At 43.7% G+C, this 27,776-nt stretch overlaps 2 protein-coding genes across 4 annotated transcripts; one reads left to right on the forward strand and one right to left on the reverse strand.

Moving 5' to 3' along the window:
* Nucleotides 1–147: 147 nt before the first annotated feature.
* On the forward strand, nt 148–20,658 carry LOC112460445 (myosin-VIIa). 2 transcript variants are annotated; one of them, XM_025025105.1, is made up of 27 exons: nt 148–1,021; nt 4,589–4,635; nt 8,900–9,013; nt 9,240–9,386; nt 9,494–9,678; nt 9,954–10,075; nt 10,182–10,438; nt 10,675–10,840; nt 10,930–11,060; nt 11,158–11,553; nt 11,675–12,055; nt 12,124–12,279; nt 12,388–12,981; nt 13,311–13,520; nt 13,691–14,086; nt 14,175–15,215; nt 15,492–15,736; nt 15,941–16,301; nt 16,382–16,500; nt 16,586–16,982; nt 17,105–17,287; nt 17,373–17,574; nt 18,015–18,143; nt 18,241–18,337; nt 18,415–18,512; nt 18,599–18,768; nt 18,896–20,658. In XM_025025105.1, exons 2-27 carry the CDS (start codon nt 4,618–4,620, stop codon nt 19,100–19,102), a joined length of 6,522 nt encoding a protein of 2,173 aa, XP_024880873.1. In that variant the 5' UTR covers nt 148–1,021; nt 4,589–4,617; the 3' UTR covers nt 19,103–20,658. The 2 variants fall into 2 exon arrangements, with proteins under 2 accessions (XP_024880873.1, XP_024880874.1); XM_025025106.1 differs by having other exon boundaries at nt 150–1,021; nt 13,691–14,068.
* LOC112460447 (suppressor of hairless protein) lies at nt 20,552–27,776 on the reverse strand. Of its 2 annotated transcripts, none has more exons than XM_025025107.1 (3): nt 27,539–27,776; nt 26,318–26,583; nt 20,552–24,007 (listed from the first exon to the last, which is right to left on the reverse strand). In XM_025025107.1, the coding sequence occupies exon 3, from the start codon at nt 23,888–23,890 to the stop codon at nt 22,361–22,363; it is 1,530 nt and encodes a 509-aa protein (XP_024880875.1). In that variant the 5' UTR covers nt 23,891–24,007; nt 26,318–26,583; nt 27,539–27,776; the 3' UTR covers nt 20,552–22,360. The 2 variants fall into 2 exon arrangements, with proteins under 2 accessions (XP_024880875.1, XP_024880876.1); XM_025025108.1 differs by adding an exon at nt 25,892–25,977 and having other exon boundaries at nt 26,318–27,776.

The following is a 27,776-nucleotide window of genomic DNA, read 5'->3' on the forward strand; positions in this document are numbered from 1 at the left end:
AATATTAAATTATTCATTTAATATTCTAAGGATATACCAATTTAATATCAAATAATATTACGCGCTTATAGAGGGAATGAATCATGATGAAGTAACGAGTCGTTCAAGGGATAACTAACAAAGTTGTCTTCTTTTTTTATTTTTTATTATATTACAGATTACTGTCCCTGTTTGATTAATTAAAAGTCAGAAGAGGAGACGCCGGATTCTGGAGTATATTAAAATATCACCGGGCTCTTTGCGAGCCCGTCGACAAGACAGTTCGCGGCCGATAGTGCCGATTCTGCGGGCGATCTCGGGCTGCCAGGTGAGCGGCGAGATAGCTGATCTGTTACCTGAACGGCGCAGGAAGCGATCTGGCGAACGCTCGCCCGGCCCACCAGTCGGTCCGTCACAGTTGGTTGTGTACGACGTGGTACACAACACACAACCGACCTACCGACGACGTGGTATCCCCTTTGCCGCAGCGATAGCGAGCGCGCGGTGGGGCAGCCCCGAGCCCGAAGCGGTCCGAAGCGCGCGCGAGGTCTTACCACCACCTTCGCTTCAAGCCAGCTTCCACCTGGCACACCCGATCCGAACCGAACCGAAGCCGAGCGGACGTGTTAATGTGCCGGTTCACCGTAGTTCCATCCTCCGGAACGACGACGACGACGTCGACGACGGACGATCGCTCTCTTCGTGATTGCCACGCGATTCCGCAGGTCGCGACCGGTTGTGCCTGCTGTACCTCCGTGCGGTCTCATTTCGGTTACCTTATGCTCGCTCACGTCTTTAGTCTTTAGTCTCGCGAGTAAGTCCATCGCTAAGTACGCGAACGCGCGCCTCGCATTCGTACGTCCGCTCCGTTCGCTCGCTCGCTCGCTCGCTCGTTCGCGTTCATCTACGAAGAGACCGGACATGAGAAGCGAACCGCACGTCGGAAGCCCAGTGCCAGTGTAGTGTCTCTTAATGGAGCGTGCCGCCGACATATAGCCGACGTACAACCGCTCTCCGTCGTGTTTCTCGTTACTCGCAACAGGTACGTGTGGATGGAGGCCGCGATTCACGCGGGGACGAATCTTTCGGGGGCTCCCCTGCCTCGTAGTTATCCCCTTCTGCGTTGCTCCGGATCGCGGTCCCGAGAATCGGCCCGAGCCCTTTTATCGTTTGTTCCTGCCCAGGGCCAGACGCGGGGCGGACGCGCGTATCCCAGGATGAACGAGGCGGAAGTGCGCGCGTGATGGAGGAGCACTCGGTGCCTCTCCGTTTCGGCGATGAATACGCGCGATCGCGGTGCTCGAGGATCGTTTAACACTGAAAAGACTATTACGGTTACTTGGAAACACTTGGGAAAGACGAGTTTTCAGATCTCTCTTGATGGTTCATTTCTCTAAAAAAATTCAATTACGCCTTTTCGAAAAATTCCCACGAATGTGAAAGTGGAAGTTGTGGAGGACGGCCAGAGATGACGAGGGCTTTTCTGAAACAAGCCTCGAATACCGCGGATCGGCGTGGACCTTATCACGTACGGCAATGATTAGCGAAATATTAAAACGTTCCGCTGGCCTGATTTCACAAATCGTCCCTGAAATGTGGAAAAACGAGCTTCGGTGAATCGAGTCTCAAAAGTTTTTTATCCTTTCCAGTTTCTTAACGTGAAACGCCGGGCTGGACGCGGCGGTTTACGCTTTCTACGACTATTGTCGCGTGTCCGCGAATCGAATGCATCGTCTTTATCGCGGAGATGAAACTCGGCGATTGCTTTATAATGAAAAAAAATTAAGTGCGACGAATCTCACCTCGATTGGTATATACAACGTACGCGCGTACACGCGAATATCGCGCGCGATACGTGCTGCGATAATAGTAAGAGATAAGTGAGACGATGAGATAAAGGTAATGACTGGGCCGACTCTTCGAACGTTTACGTATACGGGGTGTCTCGCTTCGCGCAATATTTTTCAACGACGGATTCTCTGAAAGGGCTCGAAGAGGAAGGATATTGGAATCGAGGCGATTGAGAGAAAGCCTCTTCGCAAACTGCACTAAACTGTGAATTATATCCAATTAATTACGAAACATTATATTACATATTAAGTTTGCTAATTTTAACTAGAGTCTACTTTAATGGAAAATTCTCATTTGAAACGTGGCTGTAAGGATGTATGATCCTAAAGATTGGAAAGCTGCGATAAACGAGTTGGTCTCCCTCAATATTTTCGCAAACGTAAGACCGATTTTAAATTGATGAAGGCATCTACGAGAAAAATGGGACACCCTTTACATATTGTGCTGATAACAATATTCCTCGCATTCCTCAAAACAAACGTCGTTTTTTCTTTCTAATAATTTTTTATTGATATAATAATATATGAAATTATATATATGATTATATATATAATTATATTATTAATATATATATAATTATATATATATAATATATATATAAATTCATATGTTGTTGATTTTCGATTTTTCACCGTAACCGCGCGCGATTATCGTGTCGATGTACCGTAACGACCGCACAGCGATATCGATATTAATCTAATTACTGTCACCAACGCAAATTGAAATAGGGCTTCCGGAACTTCTTATCTTCTCGAAAGGGCGATTGAAATCGCGCAAGTTGTACGGGCTCCCTCGGCGTTAGTCGATTCTAAAGCGCCTCGTTTGATCACCCGTTAAAGTCTCCCGCGTGGCGCCTACGCCACTGACCGTTCTCCACAGATATTTTCAAAGTCAATGACTGCGACTGCGACCGCTCTGTGCTCACGCCCGTGCCTTCAAGTTCATGGCGAAGACAAGGGTGCCCACCTATAAAATTAAAACAACGATCTTATAAACCGAACGTACGTTACGACACGATGCCGACGTATTGATTTCATTCGTCTCCGCGATTGCATTAATAATTTCACGTTCGATCCAATCGCCTACATATACGAATCTCATTTCTTCTCGATGATTAAACACGAGACGTGACGAGGTTTGAAATTGTCAGCGATTTCGTGACATTTACTTTTAATAACCAACCAGATAATAGAATGCGAAGGATGAGATTAAAATGCGACTTTCGTCATCGGATGATCCAAGTTGCACAAATATAATGAACACGTGTCCAGTTGAAGCGCCGAAAGGCTTAAAAAAAACTCGTGCGCACGAACGTAACGCGTTCGTATAATTAACGTCAGAAAGACGGTAAGATTTATTAGAATTCTGAACCAAATGCGATTTAAAACCGTCAATTAACTCTCCACAGTTTTCTTTTTGTTATGTTTAAATGAACATCATTTCTTTTCAATTATAACTCGAGCATTTAAGTTGTTGCTCGATAATTAAATTTTTCTCTAGATTAAATCATTCTAGTGTTATGATGATAATACGGAAATTAAATAGTCAAGAGAGAGATGACCTTGATTTAAAGCTGTGATATTCTTACGCTACTCGAATCTAACAATGAGTAGAAGAGATTTAACTCTCTCTTTCTCTCTCTTTCTCTCTCTTTCTCTCTCTCTCTCAAACTGTCTTGATGAGGCATGCAAAATGTGTACTTACTTATTCGCTCAGATCAATTTACGAACAATATCTTTTCTTACTATATCCGCTTTCTTAAATTACATTGCAGTCAATCGCAATACTCAGTCAATCGCAAACCAATACATTCAATTGACACGTTTCATCCGACGAATTAAATTAACTTGCTTCGATAAATTATATGCAATCTGTCTAGACGTTTGGAAATTGATCTTTCCGGGTTCCTCATTGTAGATCGTATCAGAGCGGTCATGATGCGTTATCGCGGAAAGAAGTCTAGATGCTCGTTGTTACACAGTCTTACGCAAAGTCACAAATCTCTTTACGCGATTGACAAATATGTGAATCTATAAGAAATTAATTTAAATTAATAAATATATTAATACATTAAAATTAATCTGCAGAAGTTTTTTAAAATTTACGATTCGTCTATTACGTATAAATATTACATAAAAATGATATACAATATCTTCTATGCATCGCGCGATAAATCTCCTTGGAAAGAATACATTTTCCGCTTGATTTTCTTCGAATGCTCGACGGCTCGTGATAACGCGTGGCGGTATTGGAACTGATGGCTGGGCTAGGAGGGAGAGAAAGAGAGAAGAGAGAGAGAGAGCGAAAGAGAAGGATTCTCTCTCGGATCTCGACGCACGGAGCCGTATGGCACGGTAACGCAAACTGCCTAACCCACTTTTGCGAACAGGTTTGCGATGCCTCCGCGGTAACGGTGATCGACCAGACATCACCGACGTGCGTGTCGGGATGCTTCTCTTCCAAATAGATGCAGCGACACGCGTCTACGACGACGCGGGTACCGTCAGATTCTCGGGACTGACACGAGTTCAAGTGCTCTTGGTACTCCGTGTAGCTTCGACGAATTCTCCTCGCGCGAGTATATTTCTTCTCAAGTCTCTTCAAAGGCTTTACACGCGTAATAGGCATTCTTAAATTCACCGACCGAATCTAATCTATAACCGTTAGATAAAAGTAATGTATATATTGTGCGAAGAACGCACGCGTGCCACTCGATTTGATCCTATTTACTTATTTCTTTATTTTTCTTTGTTTTTAGGCGGAGTGCCGACAACCACGACTTAAGAGATGGTCATCGTCACACGGGTAGGTTCTTATCTGCATTCTTATGAACGTTTATCTTGATCATTGCGCATTGTTCTGGTATCACTGTGTAAGAGGACGTTTCTGCTCGATAAACTTATCATTATTTATCAATCTTCGAGAGCGTTATCCGACGTTCTCTCGCCTGAGGAGGATGCGCTCCTAAACGTCCTCCTTGTGCTCTGTCGATCGCGCACAGCGGAGACAATCTCCGGCGAGTGAAAAGCGCTAAGAGATTGCGCGTGTCGGTCGATCGAATATCGAATGGCCAGATAAATTCCGATGAAGCTGGTCGCAGAAACGGCGGATCTCTCGCGCCAGCTTAATCCATCACATTTACCGCTTTCCTCGTCGTTCTCCTCGAACACGGTCAGTAGGAATCTGTGACGAGTGAAAATAGCCGGAGAGACAGGAGTCATCGTGTTCTCTCGTTGTAAACAATGATGTACCGCTAAGTGACGCTAACGTATACGTCACTTGGACGTGGTCGCTTGGACGGCGCGACCGTGCGTTCCCTCTTGCAGTTCCTCCTTCGTCCTTGTCGTTTTCTCGCCGTTGTCGACACCTTATCGCCGACGGAAAATCCCCCGGCGAGTATTTCGTTAGCTGAAAATCTAAGTTACGAGATATTTGAGATTTAAGAAGGTAAAGTGTCGAGCCTGGTCGATGCGATTATTTTCGAAATGTTTACGTTAAAATACATCGCGTGTTACCGCATCGTTCGCGTTCCGACCTTTGACGACCGAAGATGAGGCTGTCGACGTGATGTCGCTATTCGGGGTATTTACATGGTTGTCTGAAAATAAGACGTAACGTAAGACTATCGGAGCGAGTCGCTTCGCGAGCGAATGGATTACGGGAGAGAGCGTGACCCTCGCGGATAAGACCGCGAGAGATATTTAACCCGTGAGTGTGCTCGCGCAGAGGATGATAAAATAATAATAAATATGTAAATATGCAAAACTACAAGGTTTCTAGGTTTTATAAAAAGAATCCTCAAAAATTGTCTATTTTTCAGGCCTACACTTTTAAGTATTAAAGGATGCAATTTAAACCAGTATACCTTGAATTAAATAACATTTTGTTACTTTTAAGTTGTATTTAAATTTTAAACATTTCGTTTTTACTTTAACTCGAAACTTTTAAATTTAAATATCTTGTTATTTTGTCATTTTTATCTTATGTGTCGAAATTTATTATTTTAACACAAAACAATAATGCATAATGCAAAATTACAAGTTTCTAGGTTTTGTTTATGAAAAAAAAATTTAAAAACAGAATGTTATTTTTAAATCGTATTTAAATTTTAACATTTTATCACTATTTTAAATTTTAACTCCATTGATTTAGGTAAATTAACATTTTTTTAGTTAAAAATTAACGACATAGTTTTTTTTTAGTAGGAGCAGTGGCGACTTACAGAAATTTAAGAATTTATGGTTAAAAATGACTCAAATTGATTATAATTTGACTACATTTTATCAGAATTCAACAGTGTATATACTTTTGGAGCGAATAGACCCCTAAATTCTCGGCATTTTAATTTGCGGCATTCGTTCGGCGATAGTCTCCAGTAATTATCAATGTCATTTCCTAACTCAATGGTATAATTATCAAATGACGTATGGCAACAACGATGATCGAGGACGCGCGCTGGAAAAGAAAAATCAGAGGGAGAAGAAGAAAACGACATACTTAAATCAGCGTGTATACGGATCGTCCCTTCTCGATATCCTCGCGAGGATCGTGAAGCGCGATCGTAGAAATCAAGAGGACTTGGTCCATTGGCTTTCCAACGTCGCAGACAAATCTGTACGGGAGATGAACGGGAGGGTCGCGTCTCTCCGCGAAGGCGAGTGAAAGGCGACGATTACCGGCAGCGTCACGTTCACGCTGGACGACTCGCTTATCGGACGTCCACGTCCACGTCACCGCGACGATTAAGGCCGCGTTCCTGACTGATATGCACCGCCAGGACTGAAAATCTATACTTTACGTCACGTACACTATAGATTTTCAGTACTGGCAGTGGTCCAAACGTACATACTTTCACGATACATGTATATATCGAGCGATCGTCGCCGGGTGATTTTCGTATCGGTGCTCCAGCTCGCGATTTTCGCGCCGAACGCTTTGTCGAGGACACTCACTTTTAAAATCGTTTACGTAAAACGATCTAATAAACGCAGGACCTTCTGCAAGGTCAAGATTAGATTGTTTACATTGTTTACTTAAATGTAATTTGTGTATTAATATTAAACAGAGTTTACGTTGTACAACGTATGTATTATAGATCGTTATACGACTTTCTAATGGCGTTTGGAGAACGACAAGGTTGAATTCCTCGGCGATTCGTCCGATCCGACGGCGAAACGGAAGTCGGGCTCGCCCGTCAATCACGAGCGGGCACCGGCGATCGAGTTGGGCAAAGAGCGGCAGGTAGAAGAGACCCGGCCACGGGCTTCGCCAAGGCTCCCGACTCCCGGCTTCCCACGAGACGCTCCGCGCAGTTCCGCGTGCTGCAACCGTTTGCATCGCGTGCGCTCGCGCGGGCGCACGAGCGTAATATACATACGTGCGTGCCGCCCACACGAACACGGGGGATCGCACCTGATACACGTTTACGTCCCGATTGTTCACTTCACCGGAACATCGGAAGAGCTCGACATCCGTTCCTCGCCTCGCCTCGCCTCGCTTCGCCCACGAAATAAAAGCCGCTTATTCGATCTATTCCTTTTGCTTCGGCCAGCAATTTTACTTTCGCATCGCTCGCCCGCCGCCGCTCCCTCGTCGAATCTTTGATCCGATTAACGTGCCGTGCGCGCGCGAATTCACGAGAAGTCAGAATTTTTTATGATATAAATTTCACTTTCTTTTTTTTTAATATCAATGATTTCGAAATATTTCCAAGGAGAACGAATAAGCTCCAGTAAGTAAACTGTTGATGTTACGCGAAATTTTCGGTATGAATGAGAGCGCGAGCCATGTAAGTCCTTTAATACACTGTTAAATTTGTAGTGTCAAATTATATTCTATTTAAGTCATTTTTAATCATTTCTATAGGTTTATTCGCCACTGTTTTTATTCAATATATGTCGTTAATTTAACTAAATCAATAAAGTTATATATATAACACGGTACTGTTTTGAATTGAAATAATAAATTTCGACATACACAAGATTAACCCTAGTATCATTTTTTTGACCTTCTAATCCATGATTGGGGGCAATATCGACCCCACGCTTTATTTGATCGTAAAACCGGTCCTACAGAAATAAAGGGCCTTTAAACCTACATGAATTTCTTCGTTTTTTAATAACGAAGAGAATGGTATACGGTAAATTTAATTTTACTCAAGTTTAGTTAGTGAAAAAAGCCATTTAAAGACCGAAAAATGCAGAAAATCAGCAAAAACCTCTTTTTTTAAAGTTTGCCTGGGGTCGAAATCGACCCCTCTCATGGATTCTAGGGTTAAAATGACAAAGTGTTATTTAACTCAAGATGGTTTAAATTTTTCATCTTTTAATATTCAAGTGTAGCGATGCAGAAAGAGGGAGAAGAGGGGGAAGGGCGGAGGTGATGTTGGATCGATCTACCGAGGTGTGACACGCGTGACACGTGTATCGCGCGTGTCAAATAACAATTGGGAAATTTGTTACGACGTATACTTACTACCGCCTTGCCGCGTGCCGTGCGCCACGCCGAATGGCAAAGGCAGTAGTACAGTTATTACAACGGTATACCATATAACTCAATTTTTAGATCCGACGCTTGCGTTAATAGATACGAATTCCATACAACCCGCGACTGCGAAACCCTCATCGCGTCGCTCGATTCTCGCTTCTCGTCTTTTTCCCATCTCTCCGTCATATTCGCCGGACGAGATATACCTAGGCCGGTATTCATAGTCGGTTCTTATTTCAAAATCGTCTCAAGTAATGTCTTAAGATGCTAATACGGCTCTGTGATTGGTTCATAATATCTTAAGATTGTACTTAAGACGGTCTTAAATATAAGAACCGACTATGAATATACCGGCCACAGTGTGGGTGGATATAGTTACACGCGTTACTCAATAACGTGAATAACTGGTTTATGTTAATTAACGCCGTTCGAGATATTCTACGGTTCAAGGCCAGCGACACACGTTCACTACCTTGGGCAATTATTTAGATCACGCTCGTATATAACATTAGCGTAGGTAGAGACTGGTCTGCCTTTTCTATTAAAGGAAAATAATAAAAGCGTGCCTCTTTATCCTACACAGGGGGATTATATATGGATCGAACCAATCTCAGGAAGGGAATTTGACGTCGCGATCGGGGCGCGAGTCATCTCGGCGGAAGGCAGACGTATTCAAGTAAAGGACGACGACAACAAGGTGATCGCCGAATTATACATGTTAGACAAATTTGCTGCCGCGAGAATTGTTCGCGAAGGCGAAGATATCGAAAAGTTTCGCTTTCGAAGACTTAATTTTCTTTAAAAAAAAAAAAAAAACCCAAACCATCGCTCTTCCCGATACCATACTTGCATTTTCCCCGAAAGGCAGCCGTTCAACTAATTAACTTTTAATTCCATTAGTCGATTGACGAATAATTTCGCAGGAACAATGGCTAACGCCGGAGAGACGAATAAAGGCCATGCATGCCACCTCGGTGCAAGGTGTAGAAGATATGATCAGTTTAGGAGACCTCCATGAGGCGGGCATTCTGCGAAATCTATTGATACGCTACAACGAGAATCTCATTTACGTAAGTCCCTCGGCGCGATGGCGAAATGCGAGATTGGCTGAACGAGATTCCACAGGCGCGCGAAACGATCCGATTCGCGACACGTAACAACAATTGTAATTTTACAGACGTACACGGGCTCCATCCTGGTCGCCGTCAACCCGTACCAGATATTGCCTATTTATACCGCTGAGCAAATCAAACTCTACAAGGATCGTAAAATCGGGGAGCTGCCGCCGCACATATTCGCCATCGGCGATAACAGTTACGCGCATATGAACCGATACGGCCAGGATCAGTGCATAGTAATTAGGTAAGGTACCACAAGTCGTGCTCCGTCTATACCCTTCTCTGTGACATTAATCTTGTAACATACATTTTTTTTATTTGCTCTTTATAAATGGGATCGCTGAGGAAAAGATAGATTTTCTTTCGTGTGATATTTTTGTGAATCGTGTTTACTATTGAAGAGACAATTATTATTGAAAGCTATTAGCTTATTATTGAGGCAACAATAATTATCTGTGTATAATTGCGACTTGTACAATTTTTTTTATATTATTAATAGAAATTTGAATTTTATTTTAGTGGCGAGAGCGGAGCGGGAAAGACAGAGAGCACGAAATTAATTCTACAATATCTAGCAGCAATCAGCGGAAAACATTCGTGGATCGAGCAACAGATCTTAGAAGCGAATCCGATACTCGAAGGTGAGTCTCATGATAAAACAAATTCACACACACACACACACACATATTGAAAATAACCGAAAGAGTTGATTGATTATTTATGAAACGACGATCTCTAACATTCTAGCTTTCGGCAATGCGAAAACCGTGAGAAACGACAACTCCTCCCGTTTCGGCAAGTACATCGATATTCATTTCAACGAGCAAGGCGTAATAGAAGGGGCCAAGATAGAGCAGTATCTTCTGGAAAAATCACGGATCGTATCCCAAAGCTTGGACGAGAGGAATTATCACATTTTTTATTGTATGCTAGCTGGCCTTTCCAAGGAGGAGAAGCAAAAGCTCGAGCTGGAAGATGCGTCCACGTACAAATATCTTATAGGGGTAAGCGCGCGAATACTATGTTGGTTAGCGCTAACGGCAATACTGGTAGTAATAACATTTCGTGTTCTGACAATGAGAACACGCGCACACTCATGCATACAAAGCACGCACGCACGCGCGCAAGCGCACGGTCATCTCCAAGAACTAAAAAATGCAGCAAAGAATGTTATTCATAAATAGAAAACTTTCGTATATGCTCTCAACCTACATGTGCAATATTAATCTTTTGCCTTTAGGGTGGCGGCATTACTTGCGAAGGGCGCGACGACGCGGCCGAATTCGCCGACATAAGATCAGCTATGAAGGTTTTGTTATTCTCCGACGTGGAAATTTGGGAGGTGCTTAAATTGCTCGCGGCTTTGTTACATATGGGCAACATAAAGTACAGAGCCACTGTTGTAGGTACGAAATTTTAATAGGAATCTAACAAATTCGCCGCGTCAGTCTCATTAATCGAAATTAGATGGTTTCAATTCACGCGTGATTTCCAGATAATTTAGACGCTACGGAGATTCCAGAGCAAACGAATGTACAAAGAGTGGCGTATTTACTAGGAGTTCCAGTACAGTCCTTGATAGATGCGCTCACTCGCAGAACGATATTCGCGCACGGTGAAACAGTAGTAAGTATTCTTCCATATGTAGAGACCGCCAAAGAGCTCTTAAAAATACTGTCTGTACTATAGTATTGAAAATGGATCCTTTGTCATGTTTCGATAGGTTTCTACGTTGTCGAGAGAGCAATCGGTCGACATCAGAGATGCATTTGTGAAGGGCATATACGGTCGATTATTCGTACATATTGTAAAGAAAATTAACGAGGCCATATACAGGCCGAAGAATAATTCGCGGAGTGCTATAGGCGTATTGGATATCTTCGGCTTCGAGAACTTCAACCACAACAGTTTCGAGCAGTTTTGTATCAATTATGCCAACGAGAATCTCCAGCAATTTTTCGTTCAGCATATATTCAAGTTGGAGCAAGAGGAGTACAATCACGAGGGTATCAATTGGCAGCATATAGAGTTCGTCGATAACCAGGACGCTTTAGATCTGATAGCTATCAAGCAGCTCAACATTATGGCGCTTATTGACGAAGAATCGAAATTTCCAAAAGTACGAGTGCTATAATTTAAAGGAGGAATATCGAGATCTCTTAATTATTGTAGAGAAGTAGTCCCTCTAAATTAACTGAACATTTGCCTGTGCTTTTAATGCATGGTTTATCGATTTTCAGGGCACGGATCAAACCATGTTGGCGAAAATCCACAAGACTCATGGCAGTCATAGGAATTATTTGAAACCTAAATCGGACATTAACACATCCTTCGGCTTGAATCACTTCGCGGGCGTCGTCTTTTACGACACGAGGAGTTTCCTAGAGAAAAACAGGGACACATTCAGTGCGGACTTGCTGCAACTTATTCATATATCGTCGAATAAATTTCTTCAAGCCTGCTTCGTCGAGGACATCGGTATGGGATCGGAAACTAGGAAGAGAGCACCCACGTTATCGACACAATTCAAGAAATCGTTGGATGCGCTCATGAAGACTTTATGTAGTTGTCAACCCTTCTTCATAAGATGCATCAAACCGAATGAATATAAGAAACCGATGGTAAGCATTCGCGGGAGTCGATGCGGTCGGCGGAATGACCTTTCAAACGCAAATACTTGATGTTCCAGATGTTCGATCGTGGTCTCTGCTGTCGGCAATTGCGATACTCCGGTATGATGGAAACCATCAGGATTCGTCGAGCTGGTTACCCTATTCGCCATTCCTTTCCCGAGTTCGTGGAAAGATATCGATTTCTCATCTCGGGCATTCCACCCGCACACAAGGTGGATGATCTATCGAATAATAAACTTTTATTAATCATATAGCTGCTATCTCAGTCACTTTCTCGATAAAATTCATATCGATATAAATATCCGTATCGTGAACTTCAGGTGGACTGCCGCGCGGCGACTTCGAAGATCTGCCATGCGGTGTTAGGTCGGTCGGATTACCAGCTTGGACACACCAAAGTTTTCCTCAAAGACGCACACGATCTGTTCCTCGAGCAGGAGCGCGATCGCGTGCTGACGCGCAAGATTCTGATACTGCAGCGCAATATCCGCGGCTGGGTTTACAGGAGAAGGTTCCTTCGGATGAGGGCGGCGGCGATGATCGTGCAAAAGTATTGGCGGGGCTACGCGCAACGTCAACGATACAAGCGCATGCGGATCGGTTACATGCGATTGCAGGCGCTCATCAGGTCGCGCGTGTTGTCGCACAGATTTAGACACCTGCGCGGCCATATCGTCGCGCTTCAAGCGCGAGCCCGAGGTCACTTGGTGCGCAAGATGTATCGGAAGAAGCTGTGGGCCATAGTGAAGATACAGGCGCACGTGAGAAGGCTGATCGCGCAGAGGCGATATAAGAAGATCAAGTACGAGTATCGACTGCACGTGGAGGCGTTACGATTGCGGAAGAAGGAAGAGCGCGAACTGAAAGACCAAGGCAACAAGCGAGCCAAGGAGATCGCGGAACAAAACTACAGGGTAAATATGATAAATATTTACCAATGAAGTTTACATTCGTTATTCTAACGGATAAAGGAGACGAAAGTTTGTGTAGCGGACGTACAAGAAGTTCTCTATTAAATCGCAACAAGAAAAGAAGAACTAATCTTCTTCTTAGTGATCTACGATATTATTAATATAATCTGCTCGCTATATGTAATAAAAAATAATTTAAGAATTAGCGAAATTTTCGCGAAAACGCTAATGTTCGTCGAGAACCAGTGTTGACCAGTTCCTTTTTCTTCTCAGCGAGTCACGATTGCAATACATGTAATAGTTGTAAATTCCAATATGACACGTATTTTCAGGAACGCATGCAAGAACTGGAAAGGAAAGAAATCGAGATGGAGCTGGAAGACAGGCGACGAATGGAAATCAAGAAAAATTTGATTAATGACGCGGCCAAGAAACAAGACGAGCCAGTCGACGATAGCAAATTGGTTGAAGCCATGTTCGATTTCTTGCCAGACTCCAGCAGCGAAGCTCCGACTCCGGCGAGGGAAACATCTGTGTTTAATGTAAGTTATGATAAATTTGATTCTTTGTTCACAAAGTGATTAAACGATCGCAAAGAAGCTTTAGAATTGAAATAACATGATTTTACTTAATTTAATTAATATATAAAATTAGAAAACATCGCTTATCTTTTCTCACATTAAAAAAATATTAATCCCTTTGCTTCTGATAGGATCTTCCTGCACTGAAAGCCGATCAACATCAGGAGATAATTAGCCCGATTCAGATGGCCTCGGAGGATGAGGAGGATCTGTCCGAGTTTAAGTTCCAGAAATTCGCTGCCACGTATTTTCAGGGCAATATCACGCACCAATATTCTAGAAAGCCACTCAAGCATCCACTATTGCCGTTGCACACGCAAGGCGACCAATTGGCCGCTCAGGCTTTGTGGATAACTATACTTCGATTTACGGGCGACTTACCTGAGCCGCGATTCCACACGATGGACAGAGACACGACTTCGGTAATGTCGAAAGTGACGGCTACACTCGGACGGAATTTTATAAGGAGTAAAGAATTTCAGGAGGCTCAGATGATGGGCATGGATCCTGTACGTGAAGATCACTTTGTAATTAAATTTGCATATAAATTTTTAATTGTTTTGGTACACGAAAGGGCGCTAGAGCTACAAACAAACATCCTTTGTGTCTTTCCAGGAAACATTTCTCAAGCAGAAGCCGCGTTCGATCAGGCACAAGTTAGTATCGCTAACTCTGAAGCGTAAAAACAAGTTGGGCGAAGACGTACGCAGAAGGCTACAAGAGGACGAATATACCGCCGACAGCTATCAATCCTGGTTAGAAGCCAGACCTACGTCAAACCTCGAGAAGCTGCACTTCATCATCGGCCACGGTATATTGCGCGCCGAACTGCGGGATGAGATATACTGCCAAATCTGCAAGCAACTGACCAACAACCCATCGAAATCGTCGCACGCTCGAGGTTGGATCCTGCTGTCCCTCTGCGTCGGCTGTTTCGCACCCTCCGAGAAGTTCGTCAACTATCTGCGAGCCTTCATTAGGGAGGGACCACCTGGTTACGCGCCTTACTGCGAGGATAGGCTGAAGAGAACCTTCAACAACGGCACTCGCAATCAACCTCCGAGTTGGCTCGAACTTCAGGCCACGAAGTCGAAGAAGCCGATCATGTTGCCGATCACCTTTATGGACGGCAACACGAAGACCTTGCTGGCCGACTCGGCCACCACCGCTAGAGAACTGTGTAACCAATTGTCCGATAAGATCTCGCTAAGGGACCAATTCGGCTTCTCTCTGTACATTGCCTTATTCGACAAGGTATCGTCCTTGGGCAGCGGCGGCGATCACGTGATGGACGCAATCTCGCAATGCGAGCAGTACGCCAAGGAACAGGGCGCGCAGGAACGAAACGCGCCGTGGAGGTTGTTCTTCAGGAAGGAGATTTTCGCGCCCTGGCACGAGCCGACCGAGGACCAGGTGGCCACGAATTTAATCTATCAGCAGGTGGTACGCGGCGTGAAATTCGGTGAATATCGTTGTGACAAGGAGGAGGACCTGGCGATGATAGCGGCGCAGCAATATTATATAGAGTATCACACCGACATGAACGTCGACAGACTGTATACCCTTCTGCCGAATTACATACCGGATTATTGTCTGACGGGGATCGACAAGGCGATCGATCGATGGGGACTCCTCGTCTTGCAGGCGTATAAGAAGGTAAGTGTTGTCTTTACAAAATTAAACAAGTATTTTCGCAAAGATATTTCAACAAGATAAAGTGATGAAGATATTTTAGCCCCGAAGGCAAAAAGCGAACCAAGAACAGGAATTTCGAAATGTTTTTATTTTTATTTTAAGAAAGAGACGTTAATTTGAAGCTGTTCCAAGTTATTTAATTTAAAAAAAGGGCAAAAAAAACGCGCATATATCGATGTTTCTGAATTCTCGATTTTAGCTTTTACTCTTATTGTTAGTTCTGACTTTTAATTTCAGAGTTACTACTTGAAAGAAAAAGTACCAGCGCTACGCGTTAAAGAGGATATAGTCGGCTATGCAAAGTTCAAATGGCCTTTGTTGTTCTCCCGATTTTACGAAGCTTACAGAAATTCCGGCCCGAACCTACCGAAGAATGACGTTATCATAGCCGTTAATTGGACCGGGGTGTACGTTGTCGACGATCAGGAACAGGTGCTCTTGGAGTTATCCTTCCCCGAGATTACCACCGTATCTAGTCAAAAGTATGTAATAGCGCGATTACAATTAAGTCCTTTTGCAAGAGAAAATTTTAAAAGAAATTTACACGTACATTTGTGTAGTAAGTTGTAGTATAAAGTAAGAAGAGCAAACTCTGCTTTGTTTTGTGTTTTAAAAGCGTTTTAAAACGTTAAGTTGTGAAAAAACTTTCCGAGCATTACATTCTAAACTTGGCGTTATCTTCGCAGAACAACCAAGATGTTTACGCAAACATTCAGTTTATCGACGGTACGGGGAGAAGAATTCACGTTCCAAAGCCCGAACGCGGAGGACATCCGTGATCTGGTGGTATACTTTTTGGAAGGGCTGAAGAAGCGCAGCAAGTTCGTTATAGCTCTACAAGATTACAAAGCGCCGGGCGAAGGCTCGTCGTTCTTGAATTTTCAAAAGGGCGATCTCATCGTCCTCGAAGACGAGAGCACCGGCGAGACTGTGCTCAACTCAGGATGGTATGTCGGAACCTGCGAAAGGACTGGTGAGAAGGGTGATTTCCCGGCTGAGACGGTTTACGTTCTACCTTCCTTAACGAAACCACCAAATGATATATTGGTACGTATTAACGTACGGATTACTTTCATTGCCGAGGAACGTTGATTTCTTTATCTAAACTCATCGATTCTAATTTTCAGGCCTTATTCAGTATGGAGGGTACGGAGAATAGTCGCAGACTTTATCCGCAGCAAATGAACGGTGTGGACTCTCGCGATAAACCCCACACTCTTTTGGAATACGCAATCGATCACTTCCGGTAAGTAGAAACGTCAATATCAAATTCGCATTTGATATTCTAAAGTAAAAAAGTGTGATAACGCTCTGATTGGATTTATCTTTAGAACACCGCCAAAGAGAACAATGTCCAAAACGCTGACCTTAACGTCCGCGCGACGTGGCCACACGGACGAATTGTGGCATCACTCCAGAGAGCCGATAAAGCAACCTCTCTTAAAGAAACTCGTATCCAAGGAGGAGCTAGCCGAAGAAGCGTGTTTCGCCTTTAATGCTATTCTGAAGTACATGGGCGATCTGCCGACGAAACGACCGCGCATTGGCAACGAGTACACCGATCTAATTTTCGACGGGCCGTTGAAGAATGAAATTTTACGGGACGAAATTTATTGTCAGATTATGAAGCAGCTCACCGATAACCGCAACAGATTGAGCGAAGAGCGAGGATGGGAGCTAATGTGGCTCGCTACTGGGCTGTTTACTTGTAGTCAGAGCCTCTTAAAGGTATGATAGAATTTCTCTCTCTATTTACCAATAATTATTATATTTTACAGAAGAATATTATCGATGACGTGCTTGAAGGCAAATTTGCAAGTATATGTGTATAATGCTGTTTTCCATTGCAGGAATTAACTCTGTTTCTGCGTACGAGACGCCATCCCATATCACAAGACTCTTTGCAAAGGCTGCAGAAGACCTTGCGCAATGGTCAACGGAAGTATCCGCCACATCAAGTGGAAGTGGAAGCTATCCAGCACAAAACTACGCAAATATTTCACAAGGTCTATTTCCCAGACGACACGGACGAGGTACATATCTTAATTATTGCCTATTTCTTCTACGCAATTTTTTCCTGTCGATTGTTAACCGGCTTATTGTAATTCCGGTTTACAGGCATTCGAAGTTGACTCGTCTACCAGAGCGAAAGACTTTTGCCAGAATATCGCGCAAAGACTGAATCTGCGATCTGCAGAGGGCTTTAGTCTGTTTGTCAAGATCGCTGATAAAGTCATTTCCGTCCCGGAAGGAGATTTCTTCTTCGATTTCGTGCGACATTTAACTGATTGGATCAGGAAAGCTAGACCATCGCGAGACGGTACCTATATCTTTGCAATCTTTAATGTTTTCGTTTCCTCGCTGCGACTGTATCGAATTTTAATATCGGAAGCAACAAATATAAATTTTAATTTTTTACTATACACATGTAGTATAGAAAAAAAATGTATCAAAAATTCATTTTTGTTTGTGGATTAATGAATGTACACACATATTAAGTTGTATGTTATAAGTTATTATTACGAACATAGAATACTAAAAAAAGAAGATTATGATACTTTTATCAGTCTATATTATCGAACGTGCACGGTGGCATGAACAAATTAATTTATCTCGGAGTATAGCGCAAGGAAGAAAAATCACGTCTCTATAATCTCGCTACCTTGATAATTCAACATCGTAATAATACAGGTGCAGCGAGGAAACGAGAGCTTTGATAGCACTAATTGCTACACGATTTCGGTATGATATATTTTTCAGGAGTGTCGCCGCAGTTTACATATCAAGTTTTCTTTATGAAGAAGCTTTGGACAAATACAGTTCCTGGTAAAGACAGAAACGCCGATTTAATTTTCCATTTCCATCAAGAACTTCCCAAGTTGTTGAGAGGTAAGTATTGGCAATTAGAATGTTTAATTCTGGCATATTACGTTCTACGTAACAATATATGTAAATTGCATTATATTATCATTGCAAATATGCATAGGCTACCACAAATGTACAAAAGAAGAAGCGTCGAGATTAGCGGCCTTGGTATACAGAGTACGATTCGGCGAGAGCAAACAGGAATTACAAGCGATCCCGTAAGCACTTTTCAATACGTAATTTTACAAAGGAAAGACATCACGAATGAACAACAAGCAAACTTTTTTCATTTCAGACAAATGCTAAGAGAACTCATACCGGGTGATTTGATCAAGATACAGAGTGCTAACGATTGGAAAAGATCGATAATCGCTGCCTATAATCAAGATGCTGGTAAGTAAGAAGCACGAATGATTCGCTACAGCCCTTTATGCGTGAAGAAAGATTTGGGATTTTTATCGAGATACTTTTTATCTTAGGCATGAGTCCAGAAGACGCGAAAATTACATTCCTGAAAATCGTATATCGATGGCCGACGTTCGGCTCCGCGTTCTTCGAGGTGAAACAGAGCACGGAACCGAATTACCCCGAGTTGTTATTAATCGCCATCAACAAGCACGGCGTTAGCCTCATACATCCTCAATCCAAGGTAATCAAGATCATCTCACGTTATCCTCTCTCGATGAGAAACGTATATCATTTCTTTAGTTTTAATTACGTTTTATCAACAATACACTTGGACGCTATTAATAATCTGCACACGTATTATTTTACAGGACATACTCATCACTCATCCCTTTACAAGAATCTCCAATTGGTCGTCTGGCAATACCTACTTCCACATGACGATAGGGAACCTCGTGCGCGGCTCGAAGCTCTTGTGCGAAACCTCACTGGGTTATAAGATGGACGATCTCTTGACCTCCTACATTTCGCTAATGCTTACGAACATGAACAAGCAACGCACGATACGAATCAAATAGAGACAAAAGTAACAATTGAGTGGAATACTATTTCATGGTGCGACTGAATACATAAATACACCTTGCAATTTTAGCGTCTCGCTGACGTTAAAATCGCTCAATTTGGTCTTTTACGAGCGTGCAATTGCGTGGCGATTTACGAATGTACGATACTACGACAAACTCTGTTCGCAATATCGTTTTTTCCGTCCGAATTGACGAGAAGTAATTTTTAAACTTTTATTTTACGTACTTAATTGATATATTTATCATTGTTCATGTTATATTGTACGCGATGTAAGAGTTTTGTGCTGGTAAGTTTAGAATCATCAATGCTACAATTTATATTATAAAATATAGGTATAGTATATTCGATTATTTGCATATCTACCTGTTAATTTATAATTCATAATAATCTGTGCAAGAGGAATAACAATTTTATATGTACACAAGTTGTTGTAGCTGATAGATTTGTACATGAATTACTTACGATTAGGAATTTTTCACCGCTTTGTATAAAATATTAATTATCTCTATTGTATCTCTAAATATCATTGGTAGATCATGTAACTCAAAATTCATATTGTTATCTCCAAGCAATTTATACGCGCTCTACGCGCGTGTTAATGTAACATGGGCATATAATAGCGGCTAATGTATAACAACTCGTATTTGAGAGGAAACGCATTTGCGACAGTTGTGCAAATAGCGAATGGTTAGAATATTATCCGTCCAACGAGTTGTTTATTATTACGTGGCGTGAGTCAAATTTTGGGAATTCGCAAATTCTCGCGAAGACACACGGGATATACAAAGTGAAAGCGGTGTATCCGCAGGGAAGCAAAAACATTCTCCAAAAATTTGCCTTGCTACCTCTACAGAGTATAATTTCGCAATAAACGTCTCGCATAAGGATGTAATTACTATTAATTCGCATTTATAATTGTGAATAAAGACGACCATATTTTCCACGCGCAAAGTACAAGCGTTAATCGTGGGTAAATTCCCATGGAATGTATACCGGTGCGTTCCCCCCTTTCCGACACAGATCTCTTCGGGAAGACATTCCCAGGCCGATGCTATCTCACTTCCTCTCGGAGATGACGGTGTTTCGATTATCTCTCGTAAAAAAAAGAAGGTAAAGAATCCGAGTATTCGCGCTAATGACTGAAAGCGTTGGCGTTCACTTAAAAGGAATTGCCAAATTTTTTTTTTTTTTCAATACCTCGCATGTCCACTTAACTAAAATTTTCTAGTATTAATTAAATGTGTCGACTCGCGATACGACTCTCATAAATTTCAGATAAAATTGAATCGATTCCAAACTCATCAAAAAATCCGTGATTGAAATAAATTCATAATTAATATATAATATACATTCATTTATACATGATACAAATAATTCCCAACTAAGTGGTTCTGGGATCGGGGATCAAACGGGGAACTGATCGTGACAAAATAAAGATCGTGTAATATAAATCTTCTGTTTATTCTAAATCATGTGTAGGAGCGTAAAACTTTTATACGTGTCTTCATTGTACTTATTGATATAATTACAATAAAGCATATAAATATAATTTTTAAATGTGTTTTTTCACGAAAAATCCTATAAAACACGCTCCAAATTACAATACAGAAGATCCTCGATCTATCTGAAAAGAAACACCTCAAGTATCATGTAGGATTATAAGTCTTCGTGCGCGATGCAGTTTAAAGATAGCCGTTCAACTCGTTCGGACATCGCGATTTCCGATGTTCATATTTCTGATAAAAATCAAGAAAAATATACAATGTGTGTAATGCCGTATATATTATGATAGAGAGATTTGTTTCCTACATTTTATTTTATTCATGAGAGTTAGGCGATGAACCGAAAATTAGTTTCGCGCGAGCACCTCGAGGATATCTAACGCGATTGTTACACCGGGATCCATGTAATTGTAATCACAATAAGTGCTGTACGTACACTGATATACTATATACATAAAGTAACACACACACACGCACACACACACACAATAGACAGACACTCGCGCGCACGCGTATATATTGTCAGAAGAAAATCATATATCCCCGTTTCTAAAGCGTACTTGATCGTTTCTCCGAAATGTAGAGAGGTGAAAAAAAAGAATGTATACGAATTCTACTGACTCCGTCAATCTCCGACCGACTCTCACGATCGCGCACCGATTCGTGCGATCGCGCATCGCACACATTCGCTCGATGAAAGTATATGCATTTATCTTGCGTCTCCTAATAAATAATGAAGAATCTATTGACACCGCGCGCGTACGAATTTACAAATGTACCAAATGTCGAGGCCGTCGTGCGCGGGTTCAAAAAATACATCGCGTACCTTCTCCCTATCTAACTTTGTACAGGATGGACCATTCACGCGAGGCCAAACGCTCGGACTTCGGTACACGGCCGTTCGGTTCTCGGGCTGCTCTCCTAAAAAATTCACTCTCTTCTCTTTATAAAATATTTTTTTCAATAAAACTGGCGTATTGTAAAAAATTTATACGCATCGAGGAGCGTCATTACAAATTTCAAAATCCGCTGTACCGAGTTCCAAGCGTGACAGCAGTTTCTCTCTCGTAACAAATACAAATGTTAAAAGCACAACCATCGTTCGGTGACCGATATGCAGATGTATAGACCAAGACTGTTACTCTCATCAGTTACTAATTACGTTTGAATGTTTTTTTCATCTTTCTTAAAATGTCGGATAAAACGAGAGTGAAATTACAAGGGAAATGTTTCGAGCTGTATCATAGAAACGATTAAAACTTATTTTATCATATAAATCAAATCTTGTAATTTCGTTTGTTTCTCTCAAAATTCTAAAAACATCGTATACACAACTCAGTCTATACACACTAGCGTAAGCCGTTAAACCTATACAGGATTGCTATATAAATTATTATCTCTGTAAATCTGTGTGTCTCAACAACTTACGAGTTACTAGTTCTATGATCTTTAGCGCGCGCGAAATTCGACGCGCCACGTCGTCGCACCTCGTCGGGTGCACTGAGCGATACGCTACGTTTCCGGATTGTCCAGGTTCGCACTGCACCGCGCCGCATCACCGTCGATCTCGAGAAAGAAATCTTTCGCCAGATACGAGCAGTCACCATCGCCGCTCTCACTTCCATCATCGTCATTGTCGTCGTCCTCGTCGTCGTCGTCATCGTGAGACACGACGGCTGGCATTGCACCGTCCGTATCACTACTACATCGTAAACTTTGGTTCGCGTTGTGACGATTATCTAGAAGACATCAGAGACCCGATTGCGGCGGCTGACCGTGAGTGTTCCAGGGCACGTCGGCGGGCATCGCGGCAGGTGGTATACTGGCTTGATTGTGCATGGCACGCGGCGCTCGCATGATCTCGTCGGCGGGCGGACAGTGCGGGCGCGGCCCGGGCTCGGGCGTGTACGTGAAGGTCAGACCGGTCGCGTAGATGATGCCGTCGTTGCGCACGAGGGAGACCGGCACCTGCGTCGGCTGGCGCACCCAGAGCCACTCGCCGCGGAACAGCGAGATGTCGGGCACAACGCAGAGCATGCTCTCCTGACACCTGTACATAGTCTCGGCCTCTACGTCGCCGAACCAGACCTGCAAGTTCGGCGTGAAATTGTCGCCCGTCAGCTCGAGCATCGCTACGTCGCCGCCGCCGTTGAGATGCAGGCTGTGGACCAGCGGTACCGGCGTCACCGGTGACCGTACCGGGCCCATGCCCTCGAAGAACTGGTACTCGGCCTTGTCGGTGCTGATGATCGTCCAGCAGGCGCCGTCGTTGATCATCTCCTTGTTCGCCTCCTTCGGACAAGGCGTAGCCTGGAATTGTATGATGCGCTCCTGCGACAGGCACAGGTACATGTGATCCGTGTCCTTCATGTAAAAAGCGCACTTGTGCAATTGCGATACGGGGTCGTCGGCCTCCAGGCTGGCCATCTGTTTGTCTACCTTGCGAATCACCAGCCGCGGCAGAGCCATCCCCGTAACGGAGCATACCAGTTTCACGGTGCTGCCGTAGTGCACGTAACCGTCGCGCACCTGAAACTCCTCCGACTCGCTCTCGTTGTCGTCCAAGAGGTGGATGGTGAACGCGCCCCATTGCGTCGAGCTCGCGTGGAAATTGCCGTTCTCCACGTGGAGGTAGCGCGTACTGACCGTCTGCGATCGCAGCCGATTGAAGAGTGCCACCTTCGTGCCACTGGCGATGCACAGGTCCGCGTTCTTCAGCGACTGCTTCTTCTTGGACGGCTTCGAGATCACCTTGATACGCTTGCTGTGAAACACGCCGATGTCGTGGCCGCTTCCGTAGAACATCTTCACCGAGAGCATAAAGTGCTTGCGCTTGTCCGAGTCGGAGATGTAGAGGGTCTTCGCCGCGCAGTACTGTTTACCGTTGTTCAGATCCAGCTGCTGCATATCCTGATCCGAGTTACCGATGCCGATGAAAGCGCACAGCTGAGCGCTCTGCTCGCTCTCGCCCTCGCGCAACATTTGCTCCTGACGCATCCTCCAGCCGTCGCCGAAGAGGTAGATGCACGGCGGTGGGCAGAAGAACCGTTTCTCGTTGCCGTACGACTTTTGCGCGACCTTGGCGTGCAGGATCACGATCACCATGTCGCTACGGTCGCGCAGGTAACGTTCCATCGCCTCGCGGGTCAGTCGCTGTTCCTGGTGGTCGGGCCTGTAGATCCCGGGGCCGAATCGAGGGTAAACGGACATGACCGAGGTCGGCGAGGGTGGAGATTGCATACCATGCGCCATCGTTGGCAACCCGAATTGATGTGGCATATTTAAAGGTCCGGGTTCGAACTCTCTCGTGCGAAACGGAATAACGAAGTTGCCGCCGTTGGCGCCGACTTAAATCTTCATCTTTCAAGCGCGCCGAGAGCCTTCCCGATCTCTTACCTACGGCGAATCAAATTATCTCAGTGATACACGATACAAAATACAAATTAAAACAAAACTTGAATATATGTCGTACAGTTGTCAATGATTATTTGTGCGTTTACCATTATCTGGCGGGAAAGGAGCGAAAGGAGCGTGTGCCGTGCTAGATGAAGAATCAGACAGAATTAAAATTAATATGGAAAAGTGAGCGAAATTAGTCGAAATCGTGTAAGAAATACAACTCAAAATAGCAGTTGCAACGTGAACGAAGGGCGGTAGCAGCGGGTTAAATTAAAGGCACTTAAATTAAAAATAATTAGAACGAAATAGATTAATAATCACACTTGATTATTGTCTCATTATATCTTGGCGTATGTATATCGGACGGATATATAATCCAAGTGTGCAGCGCGCGCGCGCGCGTTCGATTATAAAGGTGTAAAAGCTACATATATAGAAATAGACGATATCGTGATTTTAAATGCGTGATAATGTATTCGCATAATATACAGTAGCATCACCATTAGTCACTCGCGCGATTAAGCGTACCAAACTGCATACAAATGTCTGCTCGTTTGAAGCTTTAGCGTGAGAAAGATTTTTGCCTTTTTACCGGGGAACAAGACGTAATTAACTCGAGATATCTTTCTTCGAACGAGCTATCAAGAATTGCTGGTCTCGGCACAGGAAAGAGGAAACAACGTTACAGGCACGTACACACACGCACGCCGTGAGAACCGAGCCGGGCTCATTTTTCCTGTGCATGAATTAAAAGCGCTCCTATCCTATTGTGGCCGCGCAGGTAAGGAGCTTATGTTTATACACTGGGAAAAAAAAATGTACATGTCATAATTAATAGCGTAATTCTTTAGCTCGTTAACCGAACGTTACATTAATTACACGAGTGTACGTGTGCAAGTTTTACAAATTCAATCACCTATCTTATATGAAACATACCACTTTTTTTTGTACACAGCCTCATCCTCTTTATACGGTCCTTGAAAACGAATTCTCGATAAAAGCGCTCTCCGTTCTACGTTTGCTCACTGCAAATTTGTCATTTTAATGGAAACCGTCGTATGTGTACTTTCTTCTTCCAAGCCATTTGAATGTTGTTCATATCTCTATCAAAGTTGTTTACATTTCCTTCTGGATGACTTCAGTCATATGGACCCCTGCCGCATCCAGCTGTGCTTCACAGTAACGCAATTCTACCCAGAATTCGCTTTGACCAGCAAATATTTCTCATTGATAGCATAAATAAAAATTTAATCGTGTGACACCAGTGACACCATTGATTCATACTGTATATTGTAATAAGTTTCTCAGCAATTATATAATACCATTAATAACTATAATCTCTGCTCTTGTTGCTGTTCACTCAGCAAACACCAAGTAACAGTAACATTTTATACCACTATTCTAATTTCCCCACTCAACAATGTAACTGTTATGTGCAACATATGTTACATTACATTTACTTATATTGTTGAGTGGGAAATTATAATTGTTGATTTTGTTGATTATCTCACTGTTAGTTGGTGTTTGCACTTATCGATATCCTGCAATGCCGCACATCTGTGATGTGATGTCAGACAACGGCAGAAAGTAATGCAGTAATAAAGTGGTAAATGAGTACTGTAAATTTGACGGTAGACTATAGGGTGCGAAAGAGAAATGTTATCTGTCATTCGCATGTCAAGGCGTATCATATACTTAATTCAGACAATTAGAATCGTAGAATTTGCCTGTTAACCGTAACCCAAGTCTATAATTGCAAATGCCTGATTAAATATTCCGAGAATAGAAATGCAAATGCGTTATTCAGCAAGAAAGAAATCACGACAAACTGAATCGTTACGCGATGAAATAGCAAATTAATCAACTACTATGAAAACGTACCCTATCACACTTTTTGGCCTTATGATTTGCATTCCGCGTTATGTTTCCTTCTATCTCGCCCTCGTTTAACGAATAGCAACAATGCGCTGCAAAAATACACAATACAACGAAAAAAAATTAAGTTGACACAATGTTGTTCCATGCAGGCGGTTGTGTAGGAAAGAAAAGTTTTGCGCGCAAAATGGAAGAAAAAGTTTAGATCGCAGAGCGGGGAAAGTCAGAGAGCGAAGCGACAGCTGTGAGAAGCATTCCGGTCGGACCTGGACGGCAACCTGGACCGGGTTACCGGGACGTTTCGGCTCGCAGGAAGGAAGGCGTCCGAAGGGTTGAAGGGTTATGAGAAAAGGATCGATTCGCGGCCCCCGCGAAGGGAAGCGGCGATCGTGTGCGGCGTGCGCGAGGATGCCAGGCCGTTTGTTTATTTACCTTTCGACGCGCGAGCGAGGAGGTTACAATCTGGCGGAGGACAGGTTAAATCCCGGGCTCGACTCGCCTCCTCATTCTCGGCCGGGCGTCGGGAGTAACCGCGTACCCGCGTGCATCCTCCGAGCTATCGATCATCCGGAGCGGCCGCCAAGTCCCCCGGCGATCGTTCACCGCCGTCCCGTGGCGAATCCTTCCGCGTCCTCTCGTCGGTCTACTCTCTCCCTCTCTCCCCCGCGTCGTCACCGTCTCTTTCTCCTTCTCTCCCCCTAATCCATTCAAAAAACACCTGTTCACTTTCCGAATTTTCCGAACAGTTCTGCCAACCGCGGCGAACGAAACGCGGCGGCGCGGCGCGGCGCGGCGCGCGTACGCGCGCAACTTCAAGCGATTCGATTTGGGATTCGAATCAAACGCGCTCGCGCGAAAAAGTGAAGTTCGTCGATTCGGCTTTGCCGCGGGCCGGATCCGTTCGCGTCGTTCTCTTTCTTCTACAATTCCGCGGAATAATGCGCGACGCGAATTAAAAGCGTCGCGGCTTGGCGACGAATCTTGACGACGCGACGCGACGCAACGTAACGTGAGAATAATGATCGTCCTTAACGCGCGACTGATGGGTAACTAACTACTAACTTCGGAGCAACGATGTAGAGTTATTGCCGCCGCGGTATAAACGCAGTGAGCTAAGGAGAGGGGAGCTCTCGGGCGAGAGCTCGGGGGTCCGCGCTCTCTCTTTCTTTCTCTCTCCCTCTCGCAAGAAGTTCAAAACGAATAGCGGCAAGATCGCGCGTTCTCGCGACGACACGCGCCGACATTCACTCCGATGTATGAAATCGCGCGCGAAACGGTCGGCGAAATTTCAGCCGCGGAACTCAGCTGCGTTTCTTCCTCGTAACAGTCTTCCCGTCAATTAATAGAGTCATCTATAATAACTGATAATCATTAATTTAATTTATCTTGAACGACGAATTGAAGTTGCCAAGAAATTGTTGCAGCAACCTTCGCGCAATTCGAGTTGATCGCCGCGTTAATACGTAATCGCGCGAGGATGAAGAAGATATTCGTGTATCTGCACGAAGTTCCGCCTGTCTGAGATCGATAACTTCACGTATTGCTCTTCAGATCGTAGGCCCCCGTTTCTGCGATGTGGACGAATTAAGTAGCTCGATTAATCGCTATTCGATCGCGTTTACCGGGCGAGCCGATTTCGATTCGATAATACACCTTCGCGGCCGATATCACGCCGATCCGAGAAGTGGAGCACTCTCTCTCTTCTTCTTCTTCTTCTTCTTCTTCTTCTTCTTCTTCTTCTTCTTCCCTCTCTTTAATCGCGACGACGCACACACACACACTCTCTCTCTCTCTTTTCTTTTTCTTTTTTTAAATCGTCCACGATACTCTCGCGACACAGCGCCCACGCGCACGCGGATACGTCACTGATGCTGCAGATTCTATTGTTTTA

Source organism: Temnothorax curvispinosus, unplaced genomic scaffold (genome assembly GCF_003070985.1).
Source record: "Temnothorax curvispinosus isolate PA1 unplaced genomic scaffold, ASM307098v1 QBEX01010576.1, whole genome shotgun sequence".
Lineage (NCBI taxonomy): Eukaryota > Metazoa > Arthropoda > Insecta > Hymenoptera > Formicidae > Temnothorax > Temnothorax curvispinosus.

Coding starts and splice junctions, on each gene's coding strand:
- LOC112460445 (XM_025025105.1), top strand. Junction 12,280..12,387: donor GCATTCCACCCGCACACAAG/GTGGATGATCTA, acceptor CGTGAACTTCAG/GTGGACTGCCGCGCGGCGAC. Junction 15,216..15,491: donor TCTTGCAGGCGTATAAGAAG/GTAAGTGTTGTC, acceptor TTTTAATTTCAG/AGTTACTACTTGAAAGAAAA.
- LOC112460447 (XM_025025107.1), bottom strand. CDS start 23,890: ATGCCACATCAATTCGGGTTGCCAACGATGGCGCATGGTATGCAATCT.